The sequence below is a fragment of the Colletes gigas genome, unplaced genomic scaffold, assembly GCF_013123115.1.
Source record: "Colletes gigas isolate AHSC1104 unplaced genomic scaffold, ASM1312311v1 Colletes_gigas_Sc00011, whole genome shotgun sequence".
In the NCBI taxonomy this organism is placed as follows: domain Eukaryota; kingdom Metazoa; phylum Arthropoda; class Insecta; order Hymenoptera; family Colletidae; genus Colletes; species Colletes gigas.
The window spans coordinates 8,739,916-8,755,216 of record NW_025106640.1 but is presented as its reverse complement, the minus strand read 5'-3'; the positions used below and the strand labels follow the sequence as shown (position 1 = coordinate 8,755,216).

Sequence of the window (15,301 nt, the reverse complement as noted above, 5' to 3'; positions counted from 1 at the left end):
GGAAGTAAAAAAAGGGTGGTGCGTTGAAGGTATTATTTACAATTATGTTAACGTTGGAGAATTTGTTATATTTTACTAGTATCAAAATATAACCTTGGACCCATCTGAAATTAATATTTTATCTACTAATTCAGCTCTTCTCTTTAACATCATTATTTTCGTATCTAACATATCGCTCGAGTTTATATTTTTTATTAGAAAACAACTGATGAATAAGCGAAGACTTTCTTTAAAAGTTTGCAATTGAGGAGAAATGGATATTCTCTTAAATACATCCAGACAAGCCTGTTCATTTTTGTGCAATAGAATACCCAATATGATTTGTCTAACGAGTTTCATAGTAGATTTGTCTAATTCTGTGAATTCAATAACCTGTAATAAAGAAAAGAATTCATTATACATTGCAAACCATTAATAATATATAGTAAAAAGTATAGAATTTACTTTTAAAATTGATAAAGCCAGACATTTTTCAACGAATAAATAGGTAAAAAATCGTGCCAGGTTGTTTAGCTGTCTTGTTCCATAAATTTCCAGTGTTTTCAGTTTATCCCATAAAGCGTATTGTATTGTGAGCTAAAATATTATTAATAATTTACATATCTGCATATGCTTGTGTGTGCATTTGTGCAACATATGAAATTAGAATACTGTACTTGGTATTTTCGGTTATATTCGCATAATTTTTGCGCCAATACCGCATAGTAAGGATTGAACTTATTTTCTTGCAAGCAACAATGCATTAATACATGTACAATTTCATCTCCTTGTTGGTCTTTCAAACCAAGATGATGAAGTTTTTCAAAAGCATCCAAGTAGTCTTCAGCAGTCATAAGAATGCAAAAAATATTTTTTCTTGTATCAGTGTTCATTCTTTGCTTCTGTGCCAGGTCTAATATTTTTTTACCGAAGTTAAGTTTATTTTGTCTCTCTGGCTTTCCTTGATTGTCCATATTATTAGATCCTGTCCAAGCTGAACCAATGATCCACCATTTTCCATTTTCATCAGCTATTGGAAGAAACAATTGAACACAGTATTTGAACTGTTTAAGTGCCAAGGATGATCGCAATACTTTATAGTCTAACTCAACAATATTACTTACTATGTAACAAATCCTCTAGGGACACATTAAATTGTGTTACACTATTGCCTTTGCGTATAACGCTTTTTATTATTTTCTTTAAATGTTCCACGTGTGAAGAGTCATATTGAGGCATTTTACTGATGTTGTTATTCTTTATTGCTAACAAAACATCCAGCATATATTTAACTCTTGAACTGAATAATAAAAATATTATGTAAATCAAGTATCTATGCTGGTTTCTATCTTTGAGATAATTAATGTACAAAGCTTACCTTTGTCCGTCACTATTGCTAGCCTTTTGTTGTAAAGTGTGTATAAATTCTTTCAAAGCGATTGGATCATCTTTTCGCAGTGGAAATCCGACTGTTTTTAAAATAAGCAATATCAATTCAATTTCTTTCTCTGTGAATTTGATCATAAGTGTATCGAGTATCTGATAGAGAAGTTTATGCCCATATACCTGTATTAAATTCAATTAAGGAAAATACAATCCAACATCTATTTTAATTAATGATCAATTAATAAAATTATTGTACCTTAAAGTTGTATAGATGGGAAATCATGAGAATCACATTATCTAATTCTTTGTTCTCTACATCCTGTGGTACTTCCATTGTTTTCACAAATTTTTTTACAAGTGTTTCTAAAAAGTGAGCACCAATCTCAACACCAACATTAGCATGTAGAATAGCAATTAACATCATATGTTCACAAACCAGACGGTCTGGTGTAAGTACATGTGCAACTAAAGCTTCAAATGCTAAATTTGATAACATGTGATTCATATTATTACGGCTGTGTGTCATGTACATTTCTTCAATCTATAATATGCAAATTATATAGTGAACAAATTTATCATTTTTACATCCCTGCTTTCCTTTAACATATACTATTACCTGATTGGCTATAGTGTGAATATTATGTTCTGCTACTCTATTCAAACATCCCTTTAATTGTTTTCTCAAGGAAAGTAATTTTTCAGAATCCATATTTCCATTTGGAATAATACGTGCAGCTGGAGGAATATATCTTGTAACTTCATGTACAATATTACCACCTTTATCCCTTTTTCTTCCATAGATGTCTTCCCATAAACCTTCATCTTTAATATCGATATTTACAGATTTTTCATTTTGACTAGAATCAGGTTTTACTTTGTTATCCATACATATATTTAAATTGCTGCTGTTAGCTGCAAGATCTTCACTTGTGCAAGTAGAACTATTATCTGTGTCTTCATTTTCATTTTCATTACTCTCAAACGACTCATTAGTTTGTACATTTTCTATCAGATTTTCTTTTACAGCCATAGTAAAATCTGCTTCAAATTCATTATTAATTTCATTTTCTAACTGCTCCCTTTCTGTTTCTACCATGCATTTTCTATCTTCCTCTGAACAAAAATCCAAAAGATCTGTATTCATATTAAGGAACCATTCATTTAGCCAAAAGTAATTTTTGAGACATGTAATAGTTTATCCTAATAAACATTCTAGGACAAGATAAATCGTTAAATAAAACAAAAAGGATACAATCTAAACCATCTGCTACAAAAGATTGAGGAATTGACTTCTTCTTTCTTTTATTTAATTTCAATTGCTTCTCCAATTTTTTAATGATTTTATCTTCTTTCAAGTTTGCTTCCTTAAGTAATTTACATTTTTCATTGTTTTTTTTGCATTCTACTTTCTGTCGTTTTTTTCCCTTGACAGTTTTTTGTTGCAAATTAATAGTCTTGTCAATCGTACAATCATCGCCATTCTCATCTTCGTTGGCTGTAACTGCTTTTAATCGTTTGCCACCACGTGTACCTGTAATACCCAATTCATTTTTCTTTTGAAAATAAATTGCTCTGTCTGTTTTCTTTTGCTTCCTTGCCTCTTTACGCATTTGTTTACGTGATTTCTTTACCAATTTTGAATTTGCATTTCTCCTTTCTTTATTCTTTACTTTTGATCGTTTGAACGAACTCATATTTATTTAATTTAATAAAACTTATAAAAGTATCGACTTCAAAATTCATTTAGTTTCATTCTTACTGCTTGCTTACATATTTTTAATATACGATTTCCCGTAATAATTTGTACAGTCTAAAGCGAAAGTTACTAGCACCGGTTGATCCTTTCTCTGTTTTAACAAGTCTTAAAAAGTCCTGCAACAGTGGCATCACTGATTCATACAATATTTCCTTTGATTCGTAATTCATAGCTATATGTTTGTTCATATTCGAAGGAAAATTGCTTATTGAGGCTATTTTTAGGTTAATCACTTTTCACTTTCGAAGTGCAGGAAGTGGAGAGTCAATTTAAATGTTGACAAATTTTTAACAATCACTAATATGCAAGCATTGATGAAGGTGTCACAAAGTTCCTTGATATTTGCCGTTACAAAAAGGTAACTATCATGAAAGAAGGAAAAATTGTACGGTAGTACGTATAAATTTTCTTTTTACTAACCTTCTAAAAGCACATACTTTTATAATTATGGTTATATTATCGAGGATCTGATCGTGCCTTTAATAACTGTGTGTTTTTTTAAACATAAGTAATGTTCTTACAACCAAAAGTATTACTCCATTCGGTTAACCTATATGATAAACAAATAAATTAATGTTTGTTACAGTACAATGCAAAGAAAGACGTTTTTCTTCTTGAGGAGGTGCAATTTTTCCTCCCAAAACATTTCGGATAATAAAATAGCGCGAAATTCAATTGTTACGCCATTTCCTTCACTGACCAAGCCTATTCCTAATTTACCTAAAGCAGTCTATGCTACAGCAAAAGAAGAATATCAAACAACTAAAGTTACAGTTCTCTCCAATGGATTGAGAGTTGCTTCTGAAAATAGATTTGGTCAATTTTGCACAGTAGGAGGTAAGTTTAGAAAAACATTTATGTACTATAAATGATTATGTTGTTGTCTATGTTGTGAATTATTGGTATTTTACAGTTCTACTTGATTCTGGCCCTCGCTATGAAATTGCATACCCAAGCGGTATTTCACATTTTCTAGAGAAATTGGCATTTGGAGTAAGATTTTTATTGTACATCAAAGAATTACTATTCGAGGAATAAAAAAATTAGTAATTTACTTTTGCAGTCAACAAAAACGTACGAGAGTAAAGATCAAATAATGCTTGCGCTAGAAAAGCATGGAGGAATATGCGATTGTCAAGCAACAAGGGATGCATTCATTTATGCTGCATCTGCAGAACGTCATGGATTGGATACAGTTGTACAAATTCTAGGCGACATTGTTTTAAGACCTCAAATTACAGATGATGAAGTAAGAAAAATGTCCTTCGTATATTTTATACATACATTATACATTGTACAATCTACAGTATAGAAAGCACCATGTAAATTGGTGACTGTCGCCAATTGGTTGTTCGCAAATCAATTTGCATGGTGGTTACTGTTGTACTATAATTGTGAATGTAATCTATAAACTATAAAATACAAAAATAAACCAAGCATTGATCCAGAATAACTATTGAAAGATAAAATATTATAATTTCTGTTTCTAGATAGCTACTGCAAGACAAATGATCAAATTTGAATTGGAATCTTTACTTACAAGGCCAGAACAAGAACCAATACTTATGGATATGATTCATGCTGTAAGTAAAAGAACTAGATTTACGTAATGTTAAAAGATATTCTAAATAAATATAAAAAACACGCGTTTAATTGTTCAGGCTGCATACAGAAACAATACTCTTGGTCTTCCAAAAATTTGTCCAGAAGAAAACATCGATCATATAGATAGGAAAATATTATTTGAATATTTAAAACACCATTATACTCCAAGCAGAATGGTAGTTGCTGGAGTTGGTGTAAAACACGAAGATTTGATTTCAGCTGTTCAAAAGTAATGATATATAAAAGTGTTAAGTATTCATTGATATAAATTAAAGTACAGTAAAACTCCCGTTAAACGCTCGGAATACATTCTTAACAGTTTGAGGTGCTGCAATAGACTCAACTTACTATTTTTGGATTCTGCTGCAACACAGTTTTCATTATATAACTATTTAAAGTTTTCCTTGATAGAACATAACATAGAGAATCTTTATTACATTTTACACAAATGAAATTTGATTTTCGAATGTTAATACCAATGGTTAGATGGTTTTTTGACATGAAACAATGATTCTCCTTCTTGCAATGACCCTCGGTACTCAAATGGCTAAAATTTAAAGCATTATACGAAACAGTGCTGAGTGAGGCCATTTTAACGTCAGATAAATAGGTAAAAGACAAATATACTTATACTAGACGTTGCTAAATTTAAAGTAGCTTCAATATCAATCTGACCAGGGTCGAATCCAAGAGTTATGAAATTTTAAGAACATATTATTTACTTTACATTACGTTCTATAAACGTAGACTATATTATTTTTCGTAAATAACTAAATACAATTTGTTTAAAAGACTTTCTTGTACGTTCAATAGCTTTAAAGATGACACAAAAGGACTCAAATTTTGTAAACTCATAACGAAACAATATTAAACGGGGTAGCGTTAAGTGAGGTCTTACTGTATTATCATTAGTATTTTAATTGATTAACAATATTCGAAGAAAGTTGACACTACTATTATTTTAGACATTTTGTTGAGAAAAAATCTATTTGGGAAGAAGAAGAAGAAAAAGGAAATACTAATTCAGTATCGTCGGAGAAGCTGTTAAATACAGTTGATAAATCCATTGCGCAATACACTGGAGGCTATATACTAGTAATTATCTAAAATTAGTTAATTGTCAATGACATACGCAAAGAGGTACGTTTAAATGTGGTGATATTTAATAATTTTAAGCTTCGTAATTCTATAGGAAGAATGTAACGTGCCCGTATATGCAGGACCAAGTGGTTTACCAGAATTATCCCACGTTGTAATAGGTTTAGAGGGTTGTTCTTATCAAGATAAAGATTTCGTAGCGATGTGTGTCTTAAATATGATGATGGGTGGCGGTGGTAGCTTCAGTGCCGGTGGTCCAGGAAAAGGCATGTATACTCGTTTGTATACAAACGTATTAAACAGGTGAGGGCTGGAATGTGTTGTTGGTCGGGAAAATAAATTATGTTTGAAGTTAACAATCACAAGAAATCATTTTATAGGTATCATTGGTTATATAGCGCAACTGCGTACAATCATGTATACGCTGACACAGGTATCTTTTGCGTTCATGCATCGTGTACTCCATTTCACGTGAAGGAAATGGTAGAAGTGATAGTGCACGAGATGGTTGCCATGACTAGTAATATAACGGACAGCGAATTAGCAGTATGATTTTATTTATAATTTCTATTTGTGTATTGATATTTATATTTTTTATTATAATTTAAATGAAACTATTCCTTGATAATTTAGAGAGCTAAAAAACAACTACAATCTATGTTACTCATGAATTTGGAACACAGGCCGGTTATTTTTGAAGATATTGGAAGGCAAGTTTTAGCCACTGGATCTAGAAAACGACCGGAGTTCTTCATAAAAGCAATTGGTAAGCAATAAACACCAATAAAATAAATTAAACGCTGTACATAATATAAAGTAGAATTGTGTACTTTGTGTAATTGTAGATGAAGTATCAAAAGAAGATATAAATAATGCGGCACGACGTTTACTTAAATCACCTCCCAGTGTAGCTGCCCGAGGAGAAGTGAGAACAGTTCCTTCGATAGGAGACATTCAAGCCGGATTGATCGACGAGCAAGGCAGATTACCTGGTTCTCGCAATAGATTGTCACTTTTTCGTTAATACATAAACATACCATTTTCCTCAAATTCATGCATCTTTTTTTTCATGCGGCAACTTTCAAACGAAAGTGCGTTATATCGAAGCCATCGTGTTTATATTGAAATGCAAGATAAAATATACTTTTCTAGAATATCGGAAAAAGTAAATTTCATATAACGTTTCATCTACTTGAACCTAGATTGTTAAGTAATTTATTACGATATCTCAAATTGTTATTATATTATTAGATGCATTGCGCATAGGTGCTCTACAATATCTAATGTACGTAATGTATGGTTGTAAGTATAATCCATAATATACTATGTTCATAAGTTGTAAATTAAAACTAAAATATGTAAAATGAAATAGTAAGAATGAACAGTCGTAATTATGTTAACGACTAATTTGAAACATATTTTTATGTTATACACGAGGCTTACCAATGTAGGGCGGTATGTTTAAGTAAATTATTGCATCATAATTAATTGTTATTCTAACAAATAAACGAAAATATGGAAAATTGTCATCGAATGTTTTTTTATTCTTATATCATAATCTTTTCTATATATTGGACACATACTCGAAATAAAAAATCCACGTGTTCCAGATAAACACTGATCTTGATATAAAATAACAAACGACTGACGACTGACGACGAACTTAAACCTCCACTTCTTCCAGTTTCTTGAGGAATGAAGCTTTTTTCTGGACGACACGATTCTTTCTTTCCGACAAAGATAATTTTGCGCGGTTCCATCGTTTTTTCACAGGTACTTTTTCTTTTACAGTCTTCGTGTGTTCAGGATTACTTCGTATCGCTTCATGAGCATTTTTATATATACCCTCGATCTATTAACAGAAACAATATGTTTTTCAAACGTAAAACATTGTCTTAATAGCAGAATATATTAATAACTAAGATGTAACATTGATCAATGTGAAAAATGCCATTGCTTAAGCTGTTATCTTTTATAATCAATGTATTTATTATAGTCCAACTGCGACACTACGAAGATGGTGATATCTGGGAGTAATTATTAGTTGGACGAAGTCCATGTGCATAAAATACGTTGATACTTACGCTATCGGCAGTAATGCCGTTTTTAATATATTGTGAAAACTGCCTCTTAAAAACTTCATCGTCCTCTTCTTCCAATGTTCTCATATAATTTGCAACGTGTTGTCCGAAAATGTGTTGTCGATGGACGTCATCATTAAATGATTTTGATTCGCTATCATATCCAGGAAACCTCTTGGTACTGGCAACAAAAATAAGAAACAAGGATTAGAAGCTGTCAACCTTTGTGCAACTGATATATTCTACTGTGCGTTATCAGAGACACGTTTTAATCTTTTTATATCTGTGCAAAGCTTGTACACTGTATTGTAAAACACAAATACAGAGCCATGCTATGCTGTGATTCAGATGACGCGCATGTGTCATAAAATCATCATTACGTCGTTTATCTGGTACTTTTTTGGCACTATGCAAAAAATATTCTGTAAAAACTTAATTAACAAATACCTATGTGGAATATTAAGACCACCATCAACAGCACCTTTCATGGCACCAAAAACTCTAGCACCCGTAGTTGTACGCATAAGACCAGTGTCCAAGTAACACCTGAATGCTCCAGGTCCTTTATCCGATTCTTCAACATTATATTCATTTCCCGTTACTTCTGTTGTTCCAGTATACAATGTGTCTAGACCCAATTTTTTCAGCAACTAAACAAAAATGTACTATTTTAAATGCACATGAATGTGTTACTTCAATCACATTTAATGTTACAAGATTATTGTTCAGAATTAAATAATTGGGAACAAATGAGTTTTCATCATTTAAGCATCGAAGCGAGCTGAGTGGTTCATCATTAGATAAAATATACATGATTAAATAAGATAAAATAGATAATTAAATAAGAAAATGCTTACTCTACGAGCTAAAAGAAGACCTGTGCAATATGCAGATGCATAATTAGTAAGGCCAACTTTAACACCATACTTGGGAAGTTCATGACTATATGCTGCACATACTATTCTATCTCCCTCGATTCTTGAATATGCAACCTATACAAAAGTATATGTGTTAATATCTTTAAGTTCAAACATTTATTTAAGTAACTTGAAATTAAGTATAATTACCTGGCATGTAATATCCTTGTTTGATAGACGTACTATTAGTCTATACTTGGGGGTATTATATTTATTTTTATCCTGAATAGTTAATCTTTTGCGTGCATAATAATCAGTCTTTCCTTCACGTCGCCTTTTGAATTTGACTTGGTAACGTTTAAAATACTGCTTATTTTTAACAACTTTTACAAAACCCTAAAATATAGTATACACCTATCAATATAAAAAGATACCATTTCTACATTCTGCATTTTATTTGTACGTAAGATTCAGTTATAGAGGATTAAATATATTCATATTTTTATCAAAGTGAGCTAAGATCATCATATAAAATAGAAACTTATTAATTCACATAATGGTTCTGTTAATTTATACATATATACTCTTACTAATATCATATATCTAAAATGAACTGTAATAAAACTTTTAAAATAATTCGTAACACAAAATCCAATATTTATAAAACATTATTTCATACAAAATATGTTAGCACATTGTTCCAGCTTATAAAAATAATGGTTACTCGGAACAGCTTCGTGGTCGCAACGAAACATGGATTTTCGAATCCTACTGAATTTCAAGCATCTAACATTTTTACTGACATTAAATAACTTGTGTAAATAGTAAAGAGTCTCATTTATTGAATTACATTAATCTTAATCAAATTTAACTTACCATTTTAATGAAAAATACAGGAAAGATCCTGTATGAATAGAACCTCCGAATGTTCCACGTACAAAAAGGAAGTTATCGTTTGTGCATGTTGCGCCCTCATCCCGAGTTGTGAATCTAGAGTATTTTACGTATGAAACTGTTCGACGAATTCTACGAGAAAATCACCAGCTCGGTATGCAACCACATTGTCGACTGTGATTGGTATAGATGATATATCTTGTTTAATGTTGCGATACTAAAATATAAAATTAATGTATTTCGATTTCCATTGTAAATTTAAGTTTAAAAAGCTTGTAATTTTATATTAATTTCAAGGACCTTTTGTGAAAAACCTTGTTATTCAAATATAATTTATTTCTTCTATCGAATATCATAGTTATTTTTCACGAAATTCGGCATGTTGAAAATTTGTTCGCTTGAAAATTATTGACAAAACTTTACTGTACACATATAATGATTACGATTAAGGGACTAGTATTCTTTTGGTTTAATTAGATACAGTTAACCAAATGTTAATAAGTATCTTATTTTTCATACGTGTAGCGCCACGGCCGACTCTGGTACTAGTCACGCTAAACGAGAAACAGTAAAACCGCGAGTTTGATTTTACACTTGAAAGTACGCAGCATTTATACATCTGTTATCCAGTGCAAAATCATACTCTAACAGATTTACTGCCTCTCGTTCAGCGTAATTCGTAAGAGATTCAGCTGTGGTAGGATGTACAAAATATTTCTTACTAAAATTTGTTAAAAAATTCAGCTTGACTTTGAATTCAAGGATGCAAAACAGAAGTGCTTTTTGGTGAGAAGCAATTTTATACAACCTAATTTATTAGCAAAAACTGTACCAATTTCTGTAAACTTTTTATTTTTTTTTTTTGTAGAGTAGTTTATACAGAAGCAAATAAAAAATTCAACGTTCAATTTCACAGTCAAGATGAATTTTACAATTATTTTTTTTAACAGCTTTGCATGGATTCAGATGCATAGATTCATCTGTGAAAGCTACGATAAATAATTCCATTTTTACACATTGTATAATAAATACGATCAAAAACAGTAAATTTTTCTTAAATTTTCAATTCTTGAGCATCTTCTGTTCCCCAATCACTTAAATCATCGTCCCAACCATCATTTTCTTCGGTTGCTTCTAGTTCGGTTAATACTTTTATGTCAAATACACTTTTTGGTAGTATTTGCGGTTGTTGTACATGCAAGACTTGTGTTTTTTTTATTACAGGTTCCATATCTGTGAAGAAATCGTACTCTTCCTTGGCAGAATTGGTCAGTTTTGAATTCTTGATATCAAGCTCTGAAATATCGGATAAAATAATCGATTTCTTTGGCAATTTAGATTCAATTATTTTGGCTTTGTCTATATTTAATATTTTGTCTGAATCTGTTTCAATCGTTAATGTTGAATCCACAGTTGAAATCTCATTAGATTGACAAATTATGTCAGGAGATCTTGAAACACAAAGATGTATGTCTCCAGTAGTGGTTTCTTGCGTATCCCAATCAGACCATGTATATTCTTCTTCAGTAATGGAAGACATGATTTCCTTTCTATCTTCACCTCCGTCTGGTGATGGTCTTTCCGGTAATTGAACTGTTTTTTTGTCATCGCTCATAGGGGCTGTAAATTCAACAATATTTGTAAAAGATGAGGTACTGTTATTATCTTGTCCAGTTTCTTTTACTTTGTTTGGTCGACCATCTGTAAATAATTTCCCTCTGTTTCCACCAATCACAGTGGCCGCACCTAGGATCGGAACTATATCGGCCAATGCTTTTAATGTTGCGGACACAAGATGATCGTTAGTATCTTTAATTCCAACAAGTAATTCTGGAAGTACTTGGGATTTCAGTTCATCCACTTGAAATGTATGAACAAACGAATTCAAATGCGATAACAGGACTAAACGAATTGACACATCTCTTATACAAAACATTTGCAACAGTTTAGGTACTAAGTAAACTTTGAATGTTGAAATTGCAAACAGATTATTGTCCATTTTGTCTTTCCCATCTGTAAATGAACATGTGCTCTCAATATATCTTAAGTACAAGGTTTTATTAAGAATTTACTACCTCTTGGTTTTAAGACAAATGGCAGAAGTTTTTCCTGTGCTGTTTCATCTAATAAAACCATCCTAGAAAGTAATAATCGGCCTAATTGTTCCGCGACAATACTTTCAGGAAATTTTCGTAATTGCATTATTAAGGTTCTGTAATTTGAATACATATTTTCTATGTGTAACATGAACAACTACCTTTTATTAAAAACACTTATTCGTTTGTTTTCATTAAAAATGTTTACCCAAAAAATATTTCTTTCTCTAGACTGTTCTTTAAGGGCAGTTCCTCTAAAAATGCATGTATTCGCATAAAATCATGGGTAAAAAATGGATGCCGAAGCACACTTGATAATTCGCTTCTCAAGCATGGATCTGAATTTTGCAAATTTTCCTTGCAAAATTGTTTAAATTCTAGGAGACTTGGGACATCTTCTGAAATGATATAAAGTATCTGTTAAGATTCTAATTTCTCAAGATAGAATAAATAATACATTATATGCTTACCTGAATCTTTTAATTTTAGTATGTCCTCAGCCAAAATTCCAAATGCATATGCATCGATGGTCGAGTAACTTGCAGATGAAACTGTTGCATCTTCGTCAGCTGATATTGCTCTCTCATACCTGTAGCTTCTAATCTTTTTTAAATAAATAGAAGTTAATTCCTTAGATTTACATAGACATTCTAATCCACCAAGTTTCCAACATCCTTCCGACGTAACATAAATAGAACTTCCGCAAATGTTGTTATGGGATGCAGATGCTTTTTCATGAAGAAATACTAATGCACGTAAAATGCTGTATAAGCCCATACATATTTGCAGAGTACTTTGTGTTTGTATTGATTGAATCAGAGGTTTAACGTGTTCGGTGGTAAGGAAAAATTTACTGCCTTTAGACCACGAAGAAACATACTTGAGTATACAAGGATGTCTATATAACATTAAATTCTGAAAAATACAAGCCTTATTCGTATAAACATATCTATAAAAATAATTTAGTTAGCTGAAACTATAACGTAAGAAAAATGCATGATTTGGGTGAGCGACTCGTACACATATGCGTGTAATCCTACAATATACGAAGTAATCAATAAACTAATGTTAACCTTTGCAGCTTTTTCTAAAGGAGATGGATTTCCAAAATTTGCGCTATAATGCAAAGATGGTTCACTGATAAAAAGGGACACTTTTTGTGCACCATAACCATTCACACAGGCTGTATAATGCACCCAAAAATCTGTTACTTCCACAGATTTTTCATCAATTTCTAGCCCGTTAAGGGCACTTATTTCATTCCCCATTAATTTTGCTAATCCTTCGAAGAAAAGAAATTCGTCGTTACAACGATTATAACCATCAAACCAACAATAAACATTTAACTCGTTCTAAAAGTATTTGTCGAAGGTTTATTACTTGTTTCACAATCATTGAAATTTATTAATTCACAGAATATCGACTATTACGGGCAACATTCGCCCATTTCTTATTTTTTTCCTCCGATAAAGTGTAGGTAACACCAGGTAACACTACGCCCTGTCAGCTTTCTGTCACTATATTTATAATAAATATAGAAACCTACCTACCTTACAGATCTGCGATTTTAGCGCCGTCAGATAAATTTTGCATCAAAACTTGCCAAACTTCATTTTATGCGATGTTGAAAAACAGCACGTTATTTGCAATGATTTTAGCATTTTGTATTTACAGGATATAAGAAAAAATATGCATGTATGAAAAAAGATAATATTTTTGGTGGGAAACAAACAAATTCAAGTTAAATGTTTTGTTACATCTACAAGATTAGATAAATTACGTAAATATCAGATACTGTCGAGTACCGATTAGAAATCGAGGATCGTTCTTTATCAGTACTTACTTTATTTTCATGTTTTAGTAGATAGTTTTATGTATAAGTTAGATCATTAACTATAGATAGATAAAATTATGGGTGCTCTAGTCATTAGAACTAGGTACGAGGGTCTGTCACATTTGTTTATGTTGCATTTTAAACATTTACAAAGGGTAATGATCACCGTAATATTTATTTCGTTACTTTCGCAGCACAGAACTTAGTAACGTGTCTTTGTAGTGTTCGAGAATATAACACTAAATTTAAAAACAAATATATAGCGATACATGTGTATATTGTCAGAAATAATAATGATTATCGCAATCACGTTCATTACACATTTAACGTTTTTGTACTAGCCACATACACACATATGCGCGCACTCGCTTCTTTTTTTCAACAGACGAAAAGTATTTTCAAATTTTACATCAATCATGAATAATTGAAAATACTCATCACCGACATAATAGTACATACTTTTCCTACGCCTAAATGTACCGGTATATTACAATTTCATGGTAAATTTTTTCATTATTACCACCTCGTCACAGAGTAATCAGACAGACCCTTGCGCCTGCATCCAAATCGGTATTTTTAATATACATCCCAGAAAAAAGATCATGTCTCATATAAGCGATAATAGGCAAACGAATAAACAGATTGTGTGTATTTATATATATATATATACATATACATATATATATATATGCTTTGTAATATTTTCGAGATACTTTCACGCAATCGGACGCTGTACTTCTTACTTACTCGTCTTTCTATTTGTTCTTCATCTTCATGTTGCCAGCTGCTGAATGTGCACTTGTAAGAATAATGTTGTTTAATTAATCATGAAGGTAACAATGACAATTAGATCAACAGTATTGATCTCATTGACAACAAGGATGATAATAATAGCAATGATAATGACAACGACGATTGATTATGATTGTATAAGAGGTATAGTCTAATACATTAACCATGAATATGTGAAACTGGTATATAAAATTCACGCAGTATGTTATACTGCATGACAATAGTAAGGAGGAGGAGAAGGTTGACGGCGACGACGGTTAGTGGTAATTATATCAAGTAGTAGTAAACGTAACACTAAGAACGGAATAGTACTTTAAACAATATAATGAAAAATGATAGTGAAAAAGAGGAAGGTGATACTCGATCTAGCATAATACAGATAAATGTAAGAAAACAAACAATAAATGTAGTGGTACAATTACAAAGTATGAAATAATACTACTGTAGTAATAAATAATATGCAGCAGTAGAAATAACAGTAGTAGTAGTAGTTGTTAAAGTAACAGCAGCGATAGTGTCTCGCATTTTAATAAACTGTAATAATACTTTTGCTACTGGTTGGTAGTGATGATAGATAGCTGAAGTAACAACGCACTACTATTACTATTTTTTTCACTACTGCTATTACTACTACTCTACTACTACTAGTACTACTGCTACTGCTGCTGCTGATGATGATGACGACGATGCTGCTGCTGCTGCTGCTGCCGTTGTCGTTGCTGCTGCTACTAGTACTAGACACCACCGCCGCTACTACTTCTATTAACAAATACTTCTGCTACAACTATATTACTATTAGAAATACGAGACGACATATGAGAAGAAAAAAATATAAAACGAGAAAGAATAATACACTGTCAGAACTTATTATTATTTTTTAAAATTTCGTCATTTTCCTTAAAATATTATATTTTTAACATCGT

General features: G+C 31.5%; 4 protein-coding genes across 6 annotated transcripts; 1 reads left to right on the top strand and 3 right to left on the bottom strand.

Annotated features, from left to right (window-relative positions):
* Positions 1-28: 28 nt before the first annotated feature.
* LOC122398613 (nucleolar MIF4G domain-containing protein 1 homolog) lies at positions 29-3,125 on the bottom strand. Its single transcript, XM_043398673.1, has 8 exons — positions 2,618-3,125; positions 1,982-2,499; positions 1,622-1,906; positions 1,358-1,545; positions 1,104-1,279; positions 657-1,009; positions 445-576; positions 29-372 (listed from the first exon to the last, which is right to left on the bottom strand). Exons 1-8 carry the CDS (start codon positions 3,057-3,059, stop codon positions 82-84), a joined length of 2,385 nt encoding a protein of 794 aa, XP_043254608.1. The 5' UTR covers positions 3,060-3,125; the 3' UTR covers positions 29-81.
* Positions 3,126-3,312: 187 nt separating this feature from the next.
* Positions 3,313-6,863, top strand: LOC122398576 (mitochondrial-processing peptidase subunit alpha). The gene is made up of 11 exons (XM_043398592.1): positions 3,313-3,479; positions 3,708-3,958; positions 4,035-4,114; positions 4,185-4,370; positions 4,612-4,704; positions 4,783-4,955; positions 5,692-5,821; positions 5,919-6,127; positions 6,205-6,370; positions 6,458-6,590; positions 6,670-6,863. The coding sequence occupies exons 1-11, from the start codon at positions 3,424-3,426 to the stop codon at positions 6,846-6,848; spliced, it is 1,656 nt and encodes a 551-aa protein (XP_043254527.1). The 5' UTR covers positions 3,313-3,423; the 3' UTR covers positions 6,849-6,863.
* A 606-nt stretch (positions 6,864-7,469) lies between these two features.
* Positions 7,470-9,744, bottom strand: LOC122398577 (60S ribosomal protein L5). Its single transcript, XM_043398593.1, has 6 exons — positions 9,639-9,744; positions 8,973-9,158; positions 8,763-8,897; positions 8,353-8,555; positions 7,909-8,086; positions 7,470-7,676 (listed from the first exon to the last, which is right to left on the bottom strand). Exons 1-6 carry the CDS (start codon positions 9,639-9,641, stop codon positions 7,488-7,490), a joined length of 894 nt encoding a protein of 297 aa, XP_043254528.1. The 5' UTR covers positions 9,642-9,744; the 3' UTR covers positions 7,470-7,487.
* A 306-nt stretch (positions 9,745-10,050) lies between these two features.
* LOC122398585 (protein-associating with the carboxyl-terminal domain of ezrin) lies at positions 10,051-13,318 on the bottom strand. 3 transcript variants are annotated; one of them, XM_043398621.1, is made up of 6 exons: positions 13,303-13,318; positions 12,826-13,034; positions 12,223-12,667; positions 11,961-12,150; positions 11,732-11,868; positions 10,051-11,669 (listed from the first exon to the last, which is right to left on the bottom strand). In XM_043398621.1, exons 2-6 carry the CDS (start codon positions 13,018-13,020, stop codon positions 10,711-10,713), a joined length of 1,926 nt encoding a protein of 641 aa, XP_043254556.1. In that variant the 5' UTR covers positions 13,021-13,034; positions 13,303-13,318; the 3' UTR covers positions 10,051-10,710. The 3 variants fall into 3 exon arrangements, with proteins under 3 accessions (XP_043254556.1, XP_043254554.1, XP_043254553.1); XM_043398619.1 differs by lacking the exon at positions 13,303-13,318 and adding an exon at positions 13,133-13,265; XM_043398618.1 differs by lacking the exon at positions 13,303-13,318 and having other exon boundaries at positions 12,826-13,259.
* Positions 13,319-15,301: the final 1,983 nt, after the last annotated feature.

Excerpts from the sequence above, each read along its gene's own strand:
- LOC122398577 (XM_043398593.1), bottom strand. Across the intron at positions 8,556-8,762 it reads GTCTTCTTTTAGCTCGTAGA|TTGCTGAAAAAATTGGGTCT; the intron begins GTAAGCATTTTC and ends ATTTTTGTTTAG. Across the intron at positions 8,087-8,352 it reads GGTCTTAATATTCCACATAG|TACCAAGAGGTTTCCTGGAT; the intron begins GTATTTGTTAAT and ends TTTTGTTGCCAG.
- LOC122398613 (XM_043398673.1), bottom strand. The coding sequence starts at position 3,059 with ATGAGTTCGTTCAAACGATCAAAAGTAAAGAATAAAGAAAGGAGAAAT. Across the intron at positions 1,546-1,621 it reads CCCATCTATACAACTTTAAG|GTATATGGGCATAAACTTCT; the intron begins GTACAATAATTT and ends AATTTAATACAG. Across the intron at positions 1,010-1,103 it reads CCTAGAGGATTTGTTACATA|CTGATGAAAATGGAAAATGG; the intron begins GTAAGTAATATT and ends TTCTTCCAATAG.
- LOC122398576 (XM_043398592.1), top strand. The coding sequence starts at position 3,424 with ATGCAAGCATTGATGAAGGTGTCACAAAGTTCCTTGATATTTGCCGTT. Across the intron at positions 4,115-4,184 it reads TAGAGAAATTGGCATTTGGA|TCAACAAAAACGTACGAGAG; the intron begins GTAAGATTTTTA and ends TTACTTTTGCAG. Across the intron at positions 4,956-5,691 it reads TTGATTTCAGCTGTTCAAAA|ACATTTTGTTGAGAAAAAAT; the intron begins GTAATGATATAT and ends CTATTATTTTAG.
- LOC122398585 (XM_043398621.1), bottom strand. The coding sequence starts at position 13,020 with ATGGGGAATGAAATAAGTGCCCTTAACGGGCTAGAAATTGATGAAAAA. Across the intron at positions 12,151-12,222 it reads ACTAAAATTAAAAGATTCAG|AAGATGTCCCAAGTCTCCTA; the intron begins GTAAGCATATAA and ends ATATCATTTCAG. Across the intron at positions 11,670-11,731 it reads ATTTGTCTTAAAACCAAGAG|ATGGGAAAGACAAAATGGAC; the intron begins GTAGTAAATTCT and ends GTTCATTTACAG.